General features: G+C 41.8%; 1 protein-coding gene across 1 annotated transcript; it reads left to right on the plus strand.

Annotated features, from left to right (window-relative positions):
- The first annotated feature begins 125 nt into the window (after positions 1-125).
- Positions 126-21,007, plus strand: wdr36 (WD repeat domain 36). The gene is made up of 23 exons (XM_084046184.1): positions 126-421; positions 2,352-2,379; positions 2,885-2,985; positions 3,263-3,380; positions 4,005-4,137; positions 4,599-4,653; positions 5,197-5,329; positions 6,436-6,611; positions 7,131-7,251; positions 7,650-7,715; positions 9,023-9,106; positions 11,166-11,320; positions 11,878-11,992; positions 12,579-12,744; positions 14,551-14,659; positions 15,308-15,387; positions 15,856-15,963; positions 16,134-16,231; positions 16,810-16,952; positions 18,025-18,138; positions 18,514-18,595; positions 18,713-18,900; positions 20,643-21,007. The coding sequence occupies exons 1-23, from the start codon at positions 254-256 to the stop codon at positions 20,790-20,792; spliced, it is 2,691 nt and encodes an 896-aa protein (XP_083902310.1). The 5' UTR covers positions 126-253; the 3' UTR covers positions 20,793-21,007.
- Positions 21,008-21,924: the final 917 nt, after the last annotated feature.

The raw sequence follows: 21,924 nt of genomic DNA on the forward strand, positions 1-21,924 counted from the left end.
TGGGGTGTGTAATTGATAGGGAAAAAAATCTCTTTTTTTGGGTGAACTACTCCTTTAAGAACCACTGCCGGACCGTTTCCGGTGTAACACATCGGTGTGTAACACGTCCTTCCGTTCCCCCCTTGTACACATTCCCCACATGCGCGAGACGAGTCGCATGTAAATATTAGTGGAGGAAGGCTAACAGGCTAGCTAACACATCAAGGAATATATGTGTTTATATTAATACTTTGACAAAAAGAAAAGACACGTCATGGCGGACGGGGTGGCGGTGAGGACGAGGAAGGGCAGTGAGCTGTTCTCCGGGTTCCGCGCGTTAGGACTTTATTCCAACCATCTGCCTCATGTGCTGCGTTACCATGGCAAACACAGGGAGTTCTACCTGGTTACTGCGGTGGGAGCCTGCTTCCACACCTACAATGTGAGTACTGCACTAACTAAGTACTGCTAGTACTACTGTACTGAGTACTACTGCTTCCATACCTACAATGTGAGTAACTGTACTAAGTACTGCTAAGGGATGAATAAGGCTTATTATCCTCAGGGGTAACGGTCCCTAGTGCCCACTCTTCCTAGTGCCCAGTTATCCTGGTGCCCAGATTTCCCTAGTGCCCAGTTATCCTGGTGCCCAGATTTCCCTAGTGCCCAGTTATCCTGGTGCCCAAATTTCCCTAGTGCCCAGTTATCCTGGTGCCCAGATTTCCCTAGTGCCCAGTCTGCCCACTCTTATACACCCCTAGGTGCCCACTCGTCCAGATGCCCACATTTTCCAAGTGCCCTCTCTCTTTATAGTGCCTAGTTATCCTGGTGCCCACCTTTCCTGGTGCCCAGTCTGCCCACTCTTCCTTGTGCCCAGTCTTCCCAAAATATGGTGCCCAGATGTCCCTAGTGCCCACCGCCTATCCTGTATCCTCAAGCAGTTCTACTTGTCAACCAGCCTTGGATCCAGACTATCTTGACATATCTAGACAAGTCATCTATGATATGCAAATATCAACATTGATAAAATACATCTATGATAGTCTTGATCCAAGGCTACTTGTCAACAGGTGAGGTAGGACCCAGTGGTTCTCAAGTGGTGTCTGGGGACCCCCAGGGGTCCTTGAGGGGAGCCATATGGGGTCCCCAACAAAATGAGTTACTATAATAATGGCATCAAAATAAGTTTAACCACCCCTATTGGGTATTTGGAAATGCCAGATCTACAAGCTTCACAACTTTTTTTTAATATGTGAAAAATATTTATTTTTACACAAATCCTTTATTTGGGGGTCCTGGCATAACATCTTTTCAGGATGGGGGTCCGCAGCTAAATACATTTTAATTTGGTGGTTCTTATCTTGACATGAAAAAGTTGACGCCAGGGTCTACATGTCAGTGCACTGTATGTGGGCTGGTAGAAATGATAGGTGGGAGTTGGCAACTTGGCCCAAATAGCCCAAGGTTGGAGAAGCAGACTAGCAGTCAGAAAGTTGCAGGTTCCAATCCGAAATGACAGCTGGCTGGCAACCGGAGGGTTATCAGAGTCAAGACCAGATGCCAGCACTCTAGCCCTAATGCTGTGTTCACATGGGCAGATACAAAGATACAAAAATACGCAGCATATTTGTCGCTCTGTCGCTTTGTATCTGTGTTGCTCGACACGGTATTGACGTCATCAAGCGCTGCATCATCGGAGCTACAGTTGTAGTTTTGTATCTGGAAGTTGAACCCAGCTAAACTTGAATTTGTAGCTTTGTAACTTTTGTAGCGGCTACAAACGTCGGATGTTGCTTGCTTTGTATCTTCATGTCGCTGGCTTCCATTGAAAATGAATGGTAGACTGTATCATTGTATCTGCCCGTGTGAAAGCGGCAGCATAATGTTCCACAACACAGCCATAGAACGTCACTCAATGCAGTTTTGTGAAGGAGTGACACTTTATTTTTCAAAACACTATGCTGAGATGTTTTGTTTTCTCTGACATGCATGTCATGACAGCTGACTGTGTGTGTGTGTGTGTGTGTGTGTGTGTGTGTGTGTGTGTGTGTGTGTGTGTGTGTGTGTGTGTGTGTGTGTGTGTGTGTGTGTGTGTGTGTGTGTGTGTGTGTGTGTGTGTGTGTGTGTGTGTGTGTGTGTGTCTGTGTGTGTGTGTGTTCGTTTGTTTTAAGTTCATATGTGCATCATCATTCTCATAATGAATCTATGATCAATCTCTGTTTCATCACACCCTCACACTGTCTTTCAACATTGGTCTGGTCATCATCCTCTGATGCTACTGAGACACCCCAAAACCAAGTGCAATCAACACATAATTTCAGAATGACCGTAATGCTTCTAAAATGTGTTTTTATTTTTATTTATTTTTCCAGGTCAAGAAATTGGGCATCGTAGCCGTCAGTAAGTAGAGACATTTGCAGGGAATTGTTCTTTCTTTCTTTCTTTCTTTCTCTCTGTTTTTTTTTCTTTCTTTCTTTCTTTTGGTGTCTTTGTTGCAAGTACAAACAAACAACATTAATGTCAGTTTAAATGTTAAAACACTACAGATGAGATTGTGTACTCCATCCATTGAGCTTGATGTATACAGAGGGGCATCTTTAACTGCCTGATCATCATCATCCCTTGATTATGCTGATATGGTCATATGAAAGAGCCTGGGAACATACGTATATTTTAATAAAATCTACATACATTGACATGATAAACTATAAATCTCACTACCTTCTTTTGCACTATCATCCTCCTGACTGAGGGCCTCTCAGTTTCACAACTTATAAAAAGGATTGATACTCTGAAATTTGGATTTGATTGACCATGAAATGATGATTAAAAACAGCAACATTAAATAGGAAATAAAGTACAAAATGACGGTGAACACGTACTGTGTTGTCATTTTGCTTTCCAGGTAACAGCTTGTCGGAGGACATTTCCTGTCTGGCGGCAGACAGGATGCTGGTGTTCGCCGCCACTGGGCGCAAGATGGCTGCCTTTGCGCGCAACAAGGAGGTAAGCAGTTACTGGATAGTAAATTAGTAATGTATACATAAATTCACGTTGATCTTTCTCCAACAGCTCATCCGTTTCTTTTGTTTTTTATTTAGAGTCGCCAATTATTTTTACCCCCCTTTTCTCCCAATTTAGTCGTTATGCCAATTAATTCCTCCCCACATATTTATGTGTGTTGCCACTGTTATTGTACCCTACTGGCTCACCTGACAGTGAGGAGCCTCCACCATTGCCATTTACAATTATGGTAATAATGAGCAATATTTCTGTCCAATAGGTGGTCCACACATACGAGGGCCACGAGGCTGACATCCAATTAATTCTCCCATTCGGCGATCATGTGATCTCTGCTGACCGAGAGGGAGTGGTCATAATTTGGGATTTAGAGGGAGAAGGTAAGAAAAGTACTACGACTATTATTATTATTACCACTATTACTAGTTCTACTGTTATTAACCCATTAAGACCTGGAACGCATCCGTGTGACTTTAGATTTCTTTGGCGGTGCCGTGCTATGAGCTTGTATATCTGCTATTTTTGAAAAATCTTGAAAAATATTTTTTTTGTAATTTTTTTTCAAAGAAACTGTTAGGATTTAGAAAACATTTTTAAGAATCGCCTCAGGTCTTAATGGGTTAATATGACTAGTACTGCTGCTACTACTGTTATTACTATTACTACTATTCCTGCTGTTATAGTGCTGCTACTACTGCTACTACTTATTATACTATTGCTAGTACTGATGAAATGTGTAAAAGCCCCTGACTTTCAAATCAATGCAGGTGGAGAGAGTGTGTAGAAAGTAACTTCAGTGACTTAATTACTAAACAGTAAACATAACAGTATAACATCCGGCCATGTTGGCTGGCCGAGAAAATGGCTTAGTGGAAACCTTGCTGCTACTCTCTTCCTACTATTTGTATCCACTGCTTTTACTGGCACTACGCCATTGCTATGAATTACCCTTTTGTGTGTGTGGTAACTGGTAACTCTCTTGAAATCACCATTTTGTTTTCCAGAGGAGTATCTCCGCCTTCAGTTCGACCCCGCCCACTTCTGCGTTTCGGCCATGATGCACCCGAGCACATACCTCAACAAGATGCTATTGGGCAGCACACAGGGCGCCATGCAGCTATGGAATATCAAATCCAAGTATGTTTAACACAATGACTGTAGTATCAAGGAAAGTAAAATCAAATATATCTAATTAATACATTTTATTATCTATCTATCTATCTATCTATCTATCTATCTATCTATCTATCTATCTATCTATCTATCTATCTATCTATCTTATCTATCTATGTTTTAGTATATATCTACTGTAAAAATAGGGGTTACAAAATCGTGGGATAAAAATTTTAATTAAAAAAAAAAAGTATATATCTACTGTACGGTATATTGTATTTAATAGTACAACAGTTCCTAATAAAACATGTATATGCATATTATACTACCATATAAAAACATAAAATTAGTATCGGCTGTTATGGATTATAATATTGTTATATTGTGACATAGGAAATGTTGAACGTTATAATGTTGTGAGGTGATTGACAACTGTGTTACCTGTTCTGGTCCCTGATTTTTTTCTTTTTCTTTTTTACTTCCAGCAAGTTGTTGTACACCTTCACAGGCTGGTCTGCAGGGGTCACTGTACTAGAACAGGTATCTACCTCAAGTACTATGACTCACTACTGCTACTAGCACTATTACTGTGACTTACTACTGCTACTAGCACTATTACTATGACTTACTACTGCTACTAGCACTATTACTATGACTTACTTACTACTGCTACTAGCACTGTCTATTACTATGACTTACCACTGCTACTAGCACTATTACTACTACTACAACTATCTTGGCAACGTTTTAATTGTTAGTGCCTGATCCCGCACCAACAGCAGTGCACCCATCAATTTGTGTCCCAGTCCCACATGCATATTAATTTAAGCAAGTTACATTACATGTGTTTAAAGCTGCTATGAATGTCATCCCGTCACATACAGAGAATGTTATCCGTGTGAATCTCATGGAAAAGTGGTGATATTTGACTAAATACACATTTTTCAGTGACAACGTTTCAGTGATGATCTGACCCAAAGTACTAATACGTTTATACTACTACTAATATTACTACTACTGATGTTACTAGTACTTCAGTTGGTATTACTGTTACTCATACTGTGTCTTGTTTTTGTGCTCCAGAGTCCTGCTGTTGACGTCGTCGCTGTTGGACTGAATTCAGGACGAATAATTCTCCACAACATCAAGTTTGACGAAACCGTGATGTCATTCCAACAAGACTGGGGACCAGTGACCTGTCTTTCTTTTAGGACAGGTAAATCTGTCTGTCTGTTCACCCATCTGTCTTTCAGGTCAGGTAAATCTGTCTGTCTGTTCACCCATCTGTCTTTTAGGTCAGGTAAATCTGTCTGTCAATTATAAACCAGTGTCTCTCACTCTCCATTGGAAAATAAGATCTCTCTCTCCAACATTCTAAGTGGTTCTCTCTCTATTAGAGGTCTATCCCTCTCTATATACTGTATATATCCCACATTCAAAGTGTCTGTCTCCATTAGAGGACAATAGGGCTGCAGGGCTGATTCAATAACATACGCATGATGGTGAGAGCATAATTGGCCGCTGTGAACGGTAATTTTGCATGCACACTTATTTTTAGTGCGACGTAAGAAGAGGCCCAATGTCTCTCTCTCTTTCCATTAGAAGACGATGTCTCTCTCTCACCACAAGAGAGCACTGGACCACAATGGAAACAAGCCCCCTGGGGCGTCTTGTGTTATCCTTTTAGTATAACCTTTGACTGTACAACCTGTCCTGTTAACAAACTTGCAAAGTTTTTAACAAAAAGTTTTAACAAAACTTGCTAATAAGGTATTCTCTCTCCAGCATTCTGTCAGGGGTCTTCAACGTTTTTCAGGACAAGGAACCCTTAACTGAGAGAGAGATGAAGCAGGGACCCACACTACATATTGTATAAAATTGTGGTGCAGATTAAACTTTTTCAAAAATTTCATACATAGACATTTATGGAATAGAAATAGACTTGTTTGACCGCACTGTCGATGTGTAGCGTTGAGTTGGATTCATGTTGATGTGTGTTTTCAGACAGTTAACCATTTAAACCCTCAACACTTGTACTTGGTGTGCTCTCTACTCCCTCTACACCAAACCTCTTTGCGGAAAATATCTCGCAATGCCTCGCGCTGTGAGGCATTGTGAGCTTGTAGATCGGCTATTTTCGGATAATGTTACCTTCAGAATAGGGATGCTGGGGTTCAAGTGGTTAATGTAAAAAAAAAAAGTTCCTATCACACAAAGATTTGACGCCCCCCCCCTGTAGTAACTCCCCCCCTAGGGGTCACGGATCCCCTGTTGAAGACCCATGTTCTAAGTGGTTGTCTTGTCTCTATGCCTTGTTGTCAGATGACCATCAGATCTTGGCTAGTGGTAGCCCTCTGGGCCACGTGGCCCTGTGGGACCTGGACACCAAGATGCTCCTGTCCCAGCTCAGACACGCCCACCACGCGTCCGTCGCCGCGGTGACCTTCATCCACCGCGAGCCGCTATTGGTCACCAACGGAGCCGACAACTGCATCAAGGTCCTATTGTTATTCAAATTATGATTTTATTCTTTACATTTCTTATTACTTGTTTTAATTTTGTTTTATTATTATAATTATACATTTCAAATTATTATTTGCATATATTCAGTCAAAAACAACAATTGTGTATTTAATTTGAAATAAAATAAATTCTATTATAAAAAAAAGCTACTTTGAAAATAACCTTTTAATTTTAGGTTACAAAAAAAAGAAAAACTTTTTCTTTGCACGCAAGCATGAGTAATAATTAATAAAAAATACTGAAGATATTAAAGAAGCCAACCTGGGGTGTCTGGTGGCTCATGCACAGACCATATGCTTGGCTTCCTTTCTCTCTCTACACTCTAGCTAATAAAAATGCCCAAAAAACTTGTACAAAATAAAGAAATGAAAAGCAGCCAACCTAAAAATTGTACTAAAGTAGGAGAACTCCAAAAGCACTTGAGTCTAGTAACTCCGGCAGCGTGAACACGGCAACCACATCGTTAATCGTTTCGTTTCGACCATATATTGCAGGTGTGGATATTTGACACCGCTGGGGGTGGAGCCCGGTTGCTACGCAGTCGTCAGGGGCACTCAGCCCCTCCAACCAAGATCCATCATCACGGAGAGAATGGTCAAAACATCCTGAGTGCAGGTAACATAAATATATATGTATGAGTGTTGATATGCTTTGGTGCTATGAGAGCTATCAGCACTAGAGAGACTACGGTAGCTTTCAGTGTTTGCTAATCTGGGGTCCAGGCCCCACTTGGGTGGGGAGCTAAAGATCACAGGGGTTGATGTGAGGCCATGTCTGTTTGGTGGTAGTCCAGAATGTTAAAAATGTTGTATAAAATAAAATCCTAACTTGCCTTCATCCATTTTGAACCTGGAATTCCGATTCCACTCCGAAGTATTGTGTGTGCGTGCGTGTGGGGGCCTGGGATGTCTCTTTTGTCAGATATAAGCAGGGCGGGCTCCAAGGGAAAAAGTTTGGGAACCAATGGCTTAAATGACCGTATCTAAAATAAGACAATGTTATCTTCTCTCCAGGTCAAGATGGAACTCTGAATTCCTTTTCCACTGTCCACGAAAGATTCAACAAAAGCCTTGGACATGGTCAGACTCTTGCCTCTTGTGTTCCATTCTACTGTGTTGCACTATTTTCTATTTGGCTGTATTCCACTCTACTGTGTTTTCTATTCCAGTGTGTTGTACCGTTTTATATTCTACGGTATTATTCTGTTCTACTGCTTTCTGTTATTATATTGAATACTCTTATTTGACTGTATTACATTTTTTTTATTGCATTGTTCTATTATGTTCTATTCCAGTGGTTCTCAACCCTGGTCCCAAGGTCCATTATTTATTCGGCATTTGAGCCACGGACCACCGTTTGATGAGATTTAGACTCTCAGACCCAAAACTATATAAAAAACTAGAATATTTTGTTATGAAACATTGTTGGATACGATTTTGTCCACAATTCCATGCTGTATTGATGTTGGTGCCATATAGTAGAGATAACAGGCAAACGTTGATAAAACAACAATTCTTTAATTAAATAATTCAAATGTTTAACAATAATTTAACTCTTGAGAGCGTAACATGAAACCAAATGGGCCCGTAAGGGTCATTTTTCGCTCTAAAGAGTTAAAGATCTATCTAATAAGGGTGCATTTGGTTACCAACTCTCCATCAACTGGGGACCACCTGGAACCCCCTCAAGTACCACTGGTGGTCCCCGGACCACTGGTTGAGAACCACTGTTCTATTCTACTCTGCGCTACTGTATTCTACTCCATTACTGTATATTATATTATATTATACTGGCTTGTATATTCTACCATATTCTATTCTATTCGGCTGTATTCTATATACAATAGTTTGAAGCTTCACGTACAACCTTGACATTTGACACATGTATGTTCCATTTAAATTCACACCGCATGCATTTTCATGTTTGGAACAACAGTGCCACCGGTTGGCCATGAGCAGCACTAACTCAGCGCTGGCTTCCAATCAGCCTCGAGTCAGTCTGCTTCTGTTATCTGACTGAACCTTTCAGGGTGAGGTCCTTTCAGATGTGATGGTCCATGTCATATTAATGACATCAGATCTGACATTCCAAGCTTCATTCCAAACACTCAGCGGAAACTTTGAACGTCAAAACAAATGGTATTCTATTAATCTACTCCAGTGGTTCTCAAAGTCGACTCCAGGGACTCTCTGGGTTCCTAAGTAGGGTCAAAATGTAACCTTACAAAGTCTGTAACTCTGACAGTATACAAAGGGAACCAAATGGACCCTAACGGGTCCATTTGGTTCCCTTTGTATACTGTCAGAGTTAAGGTGAGATCTTGAAATGTTAAAGTTAAAGAACCATTGATCTACTCTTATTGATTTTTTACTGTGCTGTACTCCAGGTTCTATTAACAAGAAGAAGACAAAGAAGAAAGGTCTCTCATATGAAGAAGTTCGACTTCCTGCTATCAGCACGTTTGCCTGCGGTACAGTAAACTTTATGGATTACATTTATATTCTATTTGATTTCTATAACAACTAATTAGACTACATTGGATTAGATCCAGTAGTAAGATCACAACCGCTTAGAGCAGGAGTCTTCAATGTTTTTCAGGCCAAGGACCCCTTAGGTGATACATAGACAACGCCAGGGACCCCATATTATATAATATTGTGTAAATTGATTTTATTTTAAACTAGGCCTCGGTCCCTCCAACATCTGATCTTTTTTTTGATTTTTTAGAAAGCCTTCTGTCATGCAGCTGGATGGTATGTGTATTGTGTGGCCTTACGTAGAATTGTCAAGTTTGTTCATCTCAGAAACTAATTCTGCCAGATATGTGAATGTTGTGACCCGGCCTGCCATGGTCACTGATGTGTAGGCGTGTTTCTAGGCATAGATAGGTGGTTGGCAAGCTCCCCAAAATAAAAATAACAGTCTCTAGCACTGGCAGGTTTGCATGGTGGGTGAGTGCACTGCCGTTCTAATGACAAGTGCAAAGCCAATTTAGAAATCGCAAAGATGCGGACGAACGAAGACACAAGTACTGCATCTATAGCCGTCTCTGGTAATAATAGGGTAATAATACTAATTGACAGGGTTACAGGCGGGCGCTGCTCAGGAGGTAGAGCAGACGCTTGGGAAACGGAAGGTTCCCAGTTCAATCCCAGGCTTCCCCAGAGTTGGCGTCGAGAGTGTCCTTGAGCAAGACACTGAACCCATAATTGCATGAAATTAGATTAGACAGATTCTGTCTGTAACAACTGATTAAAATACATTGGAATATATTGACATGGCAACAGATTTGAGATTAGATTGCCAATTAGATTAGATTAATTAAGTATTTATTTTAACCTTTTTTACCTTTTTAGGAGGGTAGCCGTGTATAGAGGGTTTGTCTGGAGCTAATCTCTTAAACCGCTGGATCTTGTGCATGCTGCCACTACGCCAACTTAGTACCACCATGCATTTTTCCCACTTTTGTTGAATATACTTTGAAATATTAATGGAAGTCACTGGGGCATGCATTTGCCTGAAACCCAAAGTATATGAGTATAATATGCCGTCATCGATATGCTACAAATAAATGGTAAAATCTGCTTACATGCGCCTTTATCGCATTATGGCATGTCTGTAAAATTGAGTTTTACAATTTCAATCGTGCAAAGCACAGAAAAACAGAAGCGAAAAGTCCCGCCAACGTTCCACTGTCTCCACCCCGCTGAACAGGTACTCTGACAAACCTGTACGTACTGTAAGTCTCTAGTGCAGCATCAGAGATGACCCTCCCGCGAACATGGCCAATTGTCTTGTACAGTATCTCCGGCAGGATGTGTCGCCAGTCAGTGTTGATTTCGTCGATTAAAACTATGACGAAAAATGTTGACTAAAACTAGACTAAATATATTGACAATTTCGTCAAATGTTAGGGAGGGACTAGTGGAGAAGAGATCCAGTAGAACTAAAAGACAAGTCATTTTATGTTTGGTTGCGCTCGGGTGTTGCGCTCTGAAAATAGCCAATCTACAAGCTCACAGCGTGTTGCGCTGCGACACGTTGTGACGTGAGCTTGTAGATCGGCTATTTTCAGCATGCAACCAAGTGTAAAATCAGCCATTACGACGCCATCAAGGCACCGCCAAAATACATTTGTGGTCAAAATCAACCCTATCGCCAGTCTATGATGTCTGATATTGATGACATATCTATGATTTGTGCTCCATGTTTGGTCAAGGTTTCAGCCCTATCCAACCTCCTTTGAATTCCAGTATACAATTAAGGGAAACGATATTCACAACATGTGAAGAGATTTAGTGTGGACTGGAGTTGCTTTCTCGGCCGACTAGCAGCATGCACAAGACATTTGGCACCGGTCCGTCCAGTGGTTTGTGAGATCAGCTACAGACAAACAAACATACAGTACACACACACACACAGGGGCGAAAACATAATCCACCCCCTTTGCTTATAGCCCGGCAGAGACAATGAGATTAGATTTCGAGACATTAGTTACACTAAATGTTATCGTGTGTCCGTGTCAACAGAGGCGGCTCGGCAGGGCGACTGGGATGGCATCGTGTCATGTCACCGTGGTTACCTGGCAACCAGCACCTGGAACTACCAGAGGTGCACCATGGGAAGCCACCGCCTGGAGCCGGAGCGTTTCCATAGGAACCGAGCACTCAATGTCCACGCCACGGTAACGATCTTCTATCCATCTATCGATCTATCTCGAAATCTGTGTGTGTCTGTGTTGTTTACTTGAGTAAAAGTATCAACGCAGCAATGTAGAAATACTTTGTTTCAAGTAAAAGTTCGGTGTTCACAATTTACTTGAGTTAAAGTACAAAAGTATTGGCATCAAAATATACTTAAAGTATCAAAAGTAAAAGTACTCGTCATGCAGAATGTCCCATTTCACAAGTTTTCAAATGTATTAAAATAATTTGAAATAGCAGATCTGGGACGCTTTGTGAGCATATATAGCTTACTGCTTATCAGAAATGGAAATTAAAAAAGAAAGTGGAAGAAAGGAAGCTGTTCGTCATTTCCGTTCACGAAAATATATTAAAAAATATATTTTAGTGAACGGAAATGACAAAACAGCTTCCTTTCTCGGCTTTCAGGAGGTGTAAGTTCCAGACTCTATATAGTGTTCGGAGATTGTGGAATAGTTGTCTGGCTACGCAAGACTACTGCTCAATGTGCTGTATGACATAACTTCCTGTGTGTGTGTGTGTGTGTGGTCTCGGGCAGGCTGTTGACATCACTTCCTGTGGGAACTTTGCGGTGGTCGGCTTGTCTTCGGGACACATCGACGTGTACAACCTGCAGTCTGGACTCCACCGAGGGCAGTACGGAGACGATACAGGTACTACTGCTGCCTGTACTACTTACCACTTAAAGGGATAGTTCACCCCAAAAATGACTTATTTCCTATCAATTACACACCCCATGAAGCCTTGAAATCATGGAGTTCTTTTTTGTTTTTGTCGCATTCCTAAGCCAATAATTGAATGACCGGCGGAAAGATGCTAATGTCTCCGGTAGGAGACTCAAAGTTGACACTTAGAGTCTCTTATCGGAGAATTCAAGTCTCCATGGGGTGAGTAATCCATAGAACAAAAGGTCAATTTGGGGGTGAACTATCCCTTTAAACCCTATACTTTGTTTTGAGGTCTCCATACTAGTGACTTTTCTGTTTTCGCTCTACATTAAATATCTTCGCTGAAAATAGCAGTTCTACAAGCTCACAATGCGTCGCAATGCGACACATTATGAGCTTGTAGATCTGCTATTTTCCTGCAAAGGTTTTCCCCAGAATATGGATGCTGGGGTTTAAGTGGTTAAAAATAAGTATATATACTGCTGCTCTCTCCAGCGTATATTAAAGCTCTCTCTATCTCTGTCTCTCTGTCTCTCTCCCTATCCATCTCTCTCTGTGTCTCTCTCTCCAGCCCACCAAGGGGCGGTGCGAGGCGTGTGTGTGGACGGCTTGAGTCAGGTGACGGTGAGCGCCGGCTCTGACAGGCTCCTGAAGATTTGGCACTTCAAAAGCAAGAAGTTGGTCCACTGCACACAGCTGCCTGCCCCTCCGGCTTCCATAAAGCTACACAGAGACAGGTGTTTTCATTTGATTTATTTTGAAATGCAATAAAACCCACACATGGTTACAGCAGTTTGAGGATGACACAAGAAAGTCCTGAGACTTATTTCCATTGAGGTCTTCTAACAGTTAATACCAGACTTAAAACAGACTTAAAAAAACAGACGTTTTTTAAAAACAGGGTACATCCAGTGCCAGCGTTCTTACCGTTTACGCTGATCTGTTTAGAGCAGGGGTCTTCAACAGGGGGTCCGGGACCCCTAGGGGGTCCTCAGAGTTACTACAGGGGGTCTGCCAAATCTTTGTGTGATATGATTTTTTTTTTTTACCTAAACCACTTGAACCCTAGCATCCCTTTTTCTGAGGAGCACTTTAGCCAAAAATATTTTAGGCTAAAGTGCTAAAAGGCTAAAGTGTAGAATATTTTTGGCAAAGAGGTATAGGTGTAGAGGGAAAAAAGAGCAGACCAAGTAAACCAAAAAAAAAGTTTAATTCTGAAACACAATTTTATACAATATAGAGGGGGTCCCTGCTTCATCTCTGTCTCAGCTAGGGGGTCCTTAGCCTGAAAAGGTTGAAGACCCTTGGTTTAGAGCTGTAGAAGCCCCCACGAGGACCCGGATGTAAACAAAGGGTGTCTGCGCGATGGTCGAGGGTCGACTGAAACAATAATATTTCTAACGCCATCCGCCATTGCAGAGTGATCGCCCGTCGAAAATGGCTTGTTTTTACCACTGTTAAAAAAGTATGGAGATATGGACCTTTTTTCTCCAAATCCTATCATTGAAGCGGACGGAAGGGACGTTTTTTGGACCCTTGTCACATCGGTCCATTCCATTTTACAGGGACCTAGGATCATTCCTAAGTTGCGTTAGAGCGGCCCTTTTTTTAACCGTAGATCTACGTTTATGGCACTCACAGTTAATAAGTTAAAAGTACATTACAGTACAAAACACATGACAGTAACGTATACAGTACATACATAACAACAAGTGCTCCCTTACCTTTCTCTAGAATAATGACCCTCTATAGGGGAACCTTTTCTAATAGACAGTATGCTTTTGTCTGCTGCTTAACTCAATTCCTGCCAATCACGTATAAATGCGATCTATTAAATAGCGCACTTGGCTGCCAATCACGCATAAACGCGTTCTATTGAAAAAATTGAAAAATATTGAATTTTTTTTTTTTTTTTTTTTTTTCAATTTGACCCAAAGACCAAGGAGATATGATTTTTCGAAGGAAAAGACTCCCATCCACTTCCTTGGTAACTTAAAACTTAAAAATGATGTATCTCAGCTCCTGAGTACTTTTTAAATTTCAATGACAAATTTCTGGCAGACAACAGCAAAAAATCTGAAATAACTCTGGCAGGTGAAGTGTTAAAAGACCTCTGATTGGTTGTCAGTTTGACACTGGTTTCGAGGTTGTTCCACTGTGTGGCTCCTATGTAAGTAAATTATCCTTTGCCCACTTTACTTTTAAAAGCAGGATGGCGTGTGTGTGTGTGTGTGTGTGTGTGTGTGTGTGTGTGTGTGTGTGTGTGTGTGTGTGTGTGTGTGTGTGTGTGTGTGTGTGTGTGTGTGTGTGTGTGTGTGTGTGTGTGTGTGTGTGTGTGTCTGTGTGTGTGTGTGTGTGTGTGTGTGTGTGTGTGTGTGAATTTAATAACTAGGATATATGAAATGCATCACACGTTAAAAAATCGTTCTGTGAATCTGGAAACATTTGACAACATTTTGGAAAGTGAAATAATATAAACGATAATCTACTGGTATTGATCTTTATAACGGATTGTTAATGAATGAATTGTAATGTTGTCTCAGCAACATGCTAGGTGTAGCGCTGGATGACTTCACCATAAACATCCTGGATTTAGAGACCAAACGCATTGTCAGGAGATTCCCCGGACACAGAGGACAGATTAATGATATGGTGAGTACTACTACTACTACTACTTATACTACTAATGATGTGAGCCTGCGGAGCTAGTTCAGGCAGACATGCTCTCTCCATCTGATTGGGGCGGGGCTATTTAAACCTCCCTGCTCACAGTCATTCTTCTTGCTGCTGCTCTGCTGTATGAAGTTTTTGTGCTCCCACCACAAGGCCCGTCACAATTATTACATAATCGCCTAATTCCAATTATTTGAGATAATCGCAATTATTTTCGCATAATCGTCATAATCGTTTCCATGTTGAAAAATGTTCATACCTTTTCAAACTGTATCAAACACGATCCAAAAATAGCGGAAATAATCTACAAGCTTGTAAGCATTTTTGGAAGATGTTTGCTAAGAGCTATTTTTGAATTCCAAAGTATAAAATAACGGTGCAAGTGGTTACACAGATGCGTTCCCGGTTTTAATGGGTTAATGGGTGCGAGTGGAAGTGGGCCGGGTCTGGCTTCCCGGACACAGAAGTATGAAATTACATTTGTCTGTCCACCGTTGTTTTTGGGTCGGGAAGCCCTTCCAAACCCAACAAATTCTGCCTGTTCTGGTGTAGTATGCATTAGACTTTTGAAAGGTATCAGTTTATGTGATATAGTTTTGTTTTCTCTTCCTTCCTCTTCCATTCTAGACGTTCAGTCCAGACGGTCGCTGGTTGATCTCGGCAGCAATGGACTGTACCATCAGAACGTGGGACCTGCCCTCAGGATGGTAGCAAATGGAACCTTCCGTTCAATTGACTTCATCTAAACACTAACTTCATCCCTTAGTTTTAAGTAGAAAGTTATATCTGATTAAAAGTTGAGCTAAAGGATAGTTCACCCCCAAAATGTATTTTTTTTCTATCGATTAGTCACCCCATGGAGACTTGAATTCATGGATATCAATTAGATTTTGTCGCATTCCTAAGACAATAATTTGATGACCGGCAGCGGTTCCGGTAGGAGACTCAAAGAGTCTCCTTCCTTCTCCTTCTGGGGTGACTGAGAATTGGGTGAACTATCCCTTTAAGTTTAGGTTCAGCCGGAGTTAAATTGAATTTGATTTAAGTTTAGTAGAGCTACAGTAGTAGTGGTTGTTATTGTTATCAGCATCATCATCATTTATTTATTTATGACATTTATTTAGACTATTTGATATGAACATTTTCAACATCGGTTCCTTCTGTGTTTGCCATAGCCTCGTCGACTGTTTCTTGGTGACATCAGCGCCGGTGTGCGTGTCCATGTCGCCCACGGGTGACTACCTGGCCTCTGCGCACGTTGACAACCTGGGGGTGTACCTCTGGTGAGAGCTAAATGGGTAGCGGTGATCACAATGAGTTGCTATTGGGTCACAGCTTATTGCATTGACCTACAGTACTTTATTTGAATAGTTATGAATACTGAATGAATATATATATATAGATGGTAATAATACTATTCCTGATGATGATGAAAAATAATTGTTTATTGCAGGTCCAATAAGAGTCTCTGCACCATGGTATCGCTGCGCCCTCTACCAGCGGACTATGAACCTACATCTGTAATGCTACCTGGAACCTGTCCTAGCCAAGGTAACTGTCTTTCTGAAAGCAGCCGTACTAGAGGTCCTGGTAGGATTAAAAAAAACAACAGCAGCAGTAGGGGTCATGGTAGGATGGAAAAAAAAAGAAATCAGCACTAGAGGTCCTGGTAGGTTAGAAACGGGAGTGAGGTGTATATCTACAAGTTTGGTTTTAACTGTTGCACCCCTACTTGTCCTGAACGCCTTATCTATCAAAGCAGCATCTCCAAATGCGGCTTTGATTGGTTGCCCATCTATCCCATCACTGGGAAAGTCTAACCCCCATCTAAGAACAGGGAAGTCTATCTAAGAACAAGGAAGTCAAAAATAGAAATAAAAAACTCCGTACTAGGCTTCTCCCGGTAGGATATAAACCCGCTATATATAATCTAGCAGTACTAGAAGTCTTTGTTGGATAGAAAACCAGCAGTACTAGCAGACAGTCCTGGTAGGATAGAAAACAAGCACATGCTAGAGGTCCTGGTAGAGATAGAAAATCAGTAGTACGGGGATAGAAAACCAGTAGTACTAGTAATGCCAGCATTGTTTAATAAGTCAAATGAAACCCAATTGGTTCAACCCACCCAGGTGAGGAGCTGGATGAGGACATGGAGGAGCTGTCTGAACTGCAGGACTACGAATCGCCTCAACAGCTGGATGCCAAGCTGGTCACTTTATCACTGCTACCTGAGTCCAGGTGGAAGAACCTGCTGAGCTTAGATGTTATCAAGGTAAAAAATATTATAATATATAGCAGTGGTTCTCCTGAATTGATACGTATTTGGTTGGGACCCCCATCTGAAAGGATTTTGTGCCAGAGGACCCCCAGAAGCGAAGATTTGTATTAACCCATTAAGACCTGAGGCCGATTCTTCAAAATGTGGTTCTCAAACTTTGGGGGCACCCAAAATGATTTGTATTTGGCCGCGGACCCCCATCTCAAAATATATTGTTTCTTGGACCCCCCACCAGAAGCAAAGATTTGAGTTACAAAAAAAAAAAAAGTTACAAAAGTTAAAAATGTATTCAAAGATTTGCACAAATTTTCAAAACATTTTAAAAATAGCAGATATACAAGCTCAAATGAGCTTGTATATCTGCTATTTTTGAATAGCCAAAGAAATCTTAAAATATCACAGATGCGTTCCCAGTTTTAATGGGTTAAATAATTCTAAATTATTATAGATTTTTTCACATTTTGTCAAGGTTTTTCAAAGTAAGTCTGTAAGTAAGTAAGTTGGTCGGAGATGCTTATTGTCTGTATCAGCCAGGTGAGTGCTCTGCTGACTGAGCTACCCGGAGAACAGTTTCATTGTACATGAGCCATTTTTGAATAGTAGTATAAAATAGGGTTAAATTGGTTAAACTGATTGCGATACTATACTAAGTCATTTTTGCCGAGGACCCCCTGGAGCCACTTCAAGGAACCCGTGGGGGTCCCTGGACCTCACTTTGAGAACCAATGATGTATGGCATTTGTCCGTATGTGTTGGGGAAGATAACTGAGCTCATAAATAATCATTAATATGACACAATCAATCTGACGTCAGAGATTCACAGGAAAGTCACGCTGTTCTTAGAAGTGTTTTGTTACACATCCCCATTATACAAGTGTACAGAATTTGTGTCCTTGACATTGCAGCAACAAGGCCTTTGTTAGGTACAGTGTGTGCATGGGATTTCACACTCACACTCACACTCACACACACACACACACACTCACACACACACACACACACACACACACACACACACACACACACACACACACACACACACTAATGACTTCCTCTCTTCTTCCAGAGGCGGAACAAACCCAAAGAACCTCCGAAGGTTCCACAGTCCGCTCCCTTCTTCCTGCCAACCATCCCTGGATTGCTACCACAGTTTACTGTTCCTACGGGCACTGATACGCAGGTATAGTACTATTACTAATGTTACTGTTACCATTAAAACTACCACTGCTGTTACTAGAACTACTTCTATTAACAAGACCAGGAGACCTGGTTCTGCCAGACCCGGAATAAGTACTATTATTCCGGGTCTGGAATAATACTAAGATCAGAGCACTACGTCACGGCTAAGCCGGACTTCACAGGCTGACGTGTCAGCCTGTGTATGCCCATATATGGACGAAAGGGGGACAGACTTTATGGCTGGGGCCTAAGGGCAAAGGGGGCATGCCCATGTATGGAGAAAACAGGTACAAAGCCTCATGTAAGCCGACCCCTTGGGTCTGGCAACAACAATAATTATAATGATAATGATGTTTTTTGTTTATTGTATTCCCAGTCCAAGGTTTTGAGCCTGGGTGTTCTGGCTCATAAGTCTCCTTTCTACTTGGCGCTGGAAGACGCTCACCAGACAGATATTTGTAAGACCTCTTGGTAGTTCTCATATTATAGTCATTATGGTAATATGTTTTTTTTCCTGGAAGTACTCATATTATAGTCATTATTAAAGCCCTTTTAATCCACTATATGCTATTCAGACAGTGAGCCGATCACGTTGCTGAAGCAGATGGGGCCCTCAGCGATAGAGACGGAGCTCCGCGGTCTCTCCCCGGAGATGGGCGCAGACGCCGGTGTCCTATTGGCCTTCATGAAGATGATTGACAGCATGCTGCAGGGGAGGCGGGACTTTGACCTGGCCCAGGCGTATCTGGCTCTCTTCCTCAAGGTCAGTGTTGCCAGATTCTGCGAGAGAAACGAGCGACCAGGTCTAGGAAAACCAGCCCAAAAGAAGCGACTTTGGGCCCACTGTCACACGAGCGCTTTAACATGTACATCAGCTATTTGAAAATAGCAGATCTACAAGCTGCTATCATCGTGACACAACGCGTCACGATGCGACGCGTTGTGAGCTTGTAGATCGGCTATTTTCAAATAAAATCTTGCGGGCAAATTATAATAAGCAGATCTGGCAACCTTGCTCAAGCTGTGCATTCAAGGGGTGCATCCCAAGCATCTTCTCTGATATCTGTCTTGTTCCTCAATCCTAGCTTGAACCGGAATTCGCGTCTGCCATTTTTAAAAAACTTTTATTTCTGTTCAAAGGAGAGAGGGGAGGAGGCATCTCTGAGGTGCTATGAGCGAGGACAAAATGAGAGCAGTTAATGCCTCTGCCCTACAACTGTCAATTTAGCAAGATGGCAGTTTAAACAGTACAAATATAAAGGTCCATGAATGGCACAGGGGTACTGTAAAGTGCACAATTGGTAGTGTTGGCGGGAGGGGGGCTGGGGCCGATCTTGTCTTTGCACCAGCAACTCCTACGGTTGACAGGACGCCTCTCAGCAGGGGTGTTGAACTGTGAGGAGTAGGGGGTCTAGAATTTGGAAATTAGTATGAAGACTAAATTAGGAGAAAAGGGAAATGGGAGAAATAATTGGCCCAAAAAAAAAACGAAAAGGCTAAAAGGAAATGCCTGTTATTATTTCTACCTCCACCAGGCCGAATGCGAGGGGGGGATTTATGTTTTTTCACCCCTGTCTGTCTGGGGATAATCTTGCAAACTGTGGGAGCAATCGGCACGGAATTTCTTCTGCACGCTGTCCTGTAGGCCAAGGGAGTACCTCCACGTAATTCTTCTTTTTTTTTTTTTCAAAGATTTTATATTTTCTGAAATATTACATTTTAGAGTTGGTGGTGTTCAGATTGGAATGAAACCAAATATGGAGTCATATTATGTCATAGATACATCATAGATGACTGACGTCATAGACTGGACACACTTCCAGTTGGCGGGGGGGGTGTTTCTTGTCTGCTGTGCCTTTATAATCAAGTACCTCCTATTCGGGGCAGTGTCGGAACTATGACGTCAGTTATCTCCATATTTGGGCAAAAACGAGAAAGAGATACACATATGATTCGCAAACGGAGATTCCTCAAATTGTATTAACCAGTTGTTCTCCAACCTTTTAATTTCAAGGACCCCCAGTTCGGTATTGTATTAGGCCACAGACCCCCATAGCTCTGAGACGGGTCAATTTGGTTACATTTGTACACTCTCAGAGTTAACGGAGAGAATTGTGTGCACAGCCCACGCCTGCATTTAGGCCAGGTACTTTTTATTTATGCAACGTTTCGACCTTCTACGTCTTCATAAGGCATACTTGCCTGATGAAGACCTAGGTTGAAACCTTGCATAAATAAAAAGTACAGTAAGTTCTTTTGGAGCTTGAGAACAGTGTGCAGACTTTCTTCTTCTCATCCTTACACTCTCAGAGTTAACAGTCATTTAGCTGGGGACCTCCTTAAACCCCCTCAAGGACCCCTGGGGGTCCCCGGACCCCACTTTGAGAACCACTGGTATAAACCAATACGCCTCTCCATTATAAACCAGTGCCTCTATCTCTCCATTATAAACCAATGTCTCTCGCTCGCTCTCTCTCTCTCTCTCTCTCTCTCTCTCTCTCTTAGCTCCACCTAAGGCAGATCGCTGTGGACACGGTCGCCATGGCGACACTCAGCCGCCTGTCCACCCGATTGGAGGAAACATGGGGGGAGCTGCAGATGGCGTTCAACAAGAGCCTGTGTGTGTTAGCATACAGCAAGACGGCTTTGCTGTAAACAGTAATACAATGCACATGAATAATATGCACAAATACTCATGAATATACATGGATGTACTAGAAAGTACAAGGGTATACACGAATACACATTTATATATCCGTTTATATAAACCGTACAACTATAGAAATACGCTCTCATACCTGATATTTGAAAAGAATACTGCAGTTTGTCAGCCGTGAGATATTCAATAAAGTTTTTCATGTTGAACAGATTGATTTGATGCCTGATTTGAAGGAGTTAGAATGAGACACGATAGAATAAAGAATTGAATGAATTCGCTTTTGTTGAGCTGCAAATTCAGTACCACTTAAACCCTCTACGGCATATTAGATAAAAGAGCAAATTTGGTACGCTCTTACTTCACGGAAGTACAGAACTGCAACGTGTTGCGAGCTTGTAGATCGACTATTTTTGCCGAACGTTCCCCCCCAGAATAGGGATACTGTGGATTCAAGTGGTTAACAACAAAAAGTGACATTTTAAGTTTTAAGCATATTTTGATTAATGCGGTCATATCGTTAATCGCAATTATCTTTGCCACAATAATCGTGACATGTAAATTTCATATGGTCCCATGCCTCGTGTGCAGGCCCTAATTAACGCATGGGCCGATGGAGCTTCAGCCCAGGGGCCCATGGCTTTAGGAGGCCTGTCCTGTCCGGCAGGCTTTTCCATCCTGTTGCCCTTGTTAATGTTTGTGCCAACCAATGACATTATGCAACATAGAGCGGCTAACTGTGATTATGAGATGACGTCTCTCCCCTGAAGGTGCCATTGAGGAGCACTTCTTGGAATTTCTTCCAATTAGCATGTGCAGCATGAAGAGGTCTTTTCATTCATGCAAGTCTTTTTAATTTTCTTCTCCTGATCACCATCACGGTGGCAGATAGCCTACCGACAAACAATCTCCAAACCTAATGAAAGTAATTGTATAGAGACACTCGAGTGTCTCAGACACGCAGTGGTGATCACGCGTCGGCATCCAAAGCAGTATGCATTAACCCGTTAAGACCGGGAGCGCATCGCATCCGTGTCATTTTTAGATTTCTTTGGCTATTCAAAAATAGCAGATTGTAGATCTGCTATTTTTGAAAGATTGTGAAAATGTGCAAATTTTGAATATATATAT

Source organism: Gymnoscopelus microlampas (assembly GCF_963454915.1).
Source record: "Gymnoscopelus microlampas genome assembly, chromosome: 21".
NCBI classification, from domain to species: Eukaryota; Metazoa; Chordata; class Actinopteri; order Myctophiformes; family Myctophidae; genus Gymnoscopelus; species Gymnoscopelus microlampas.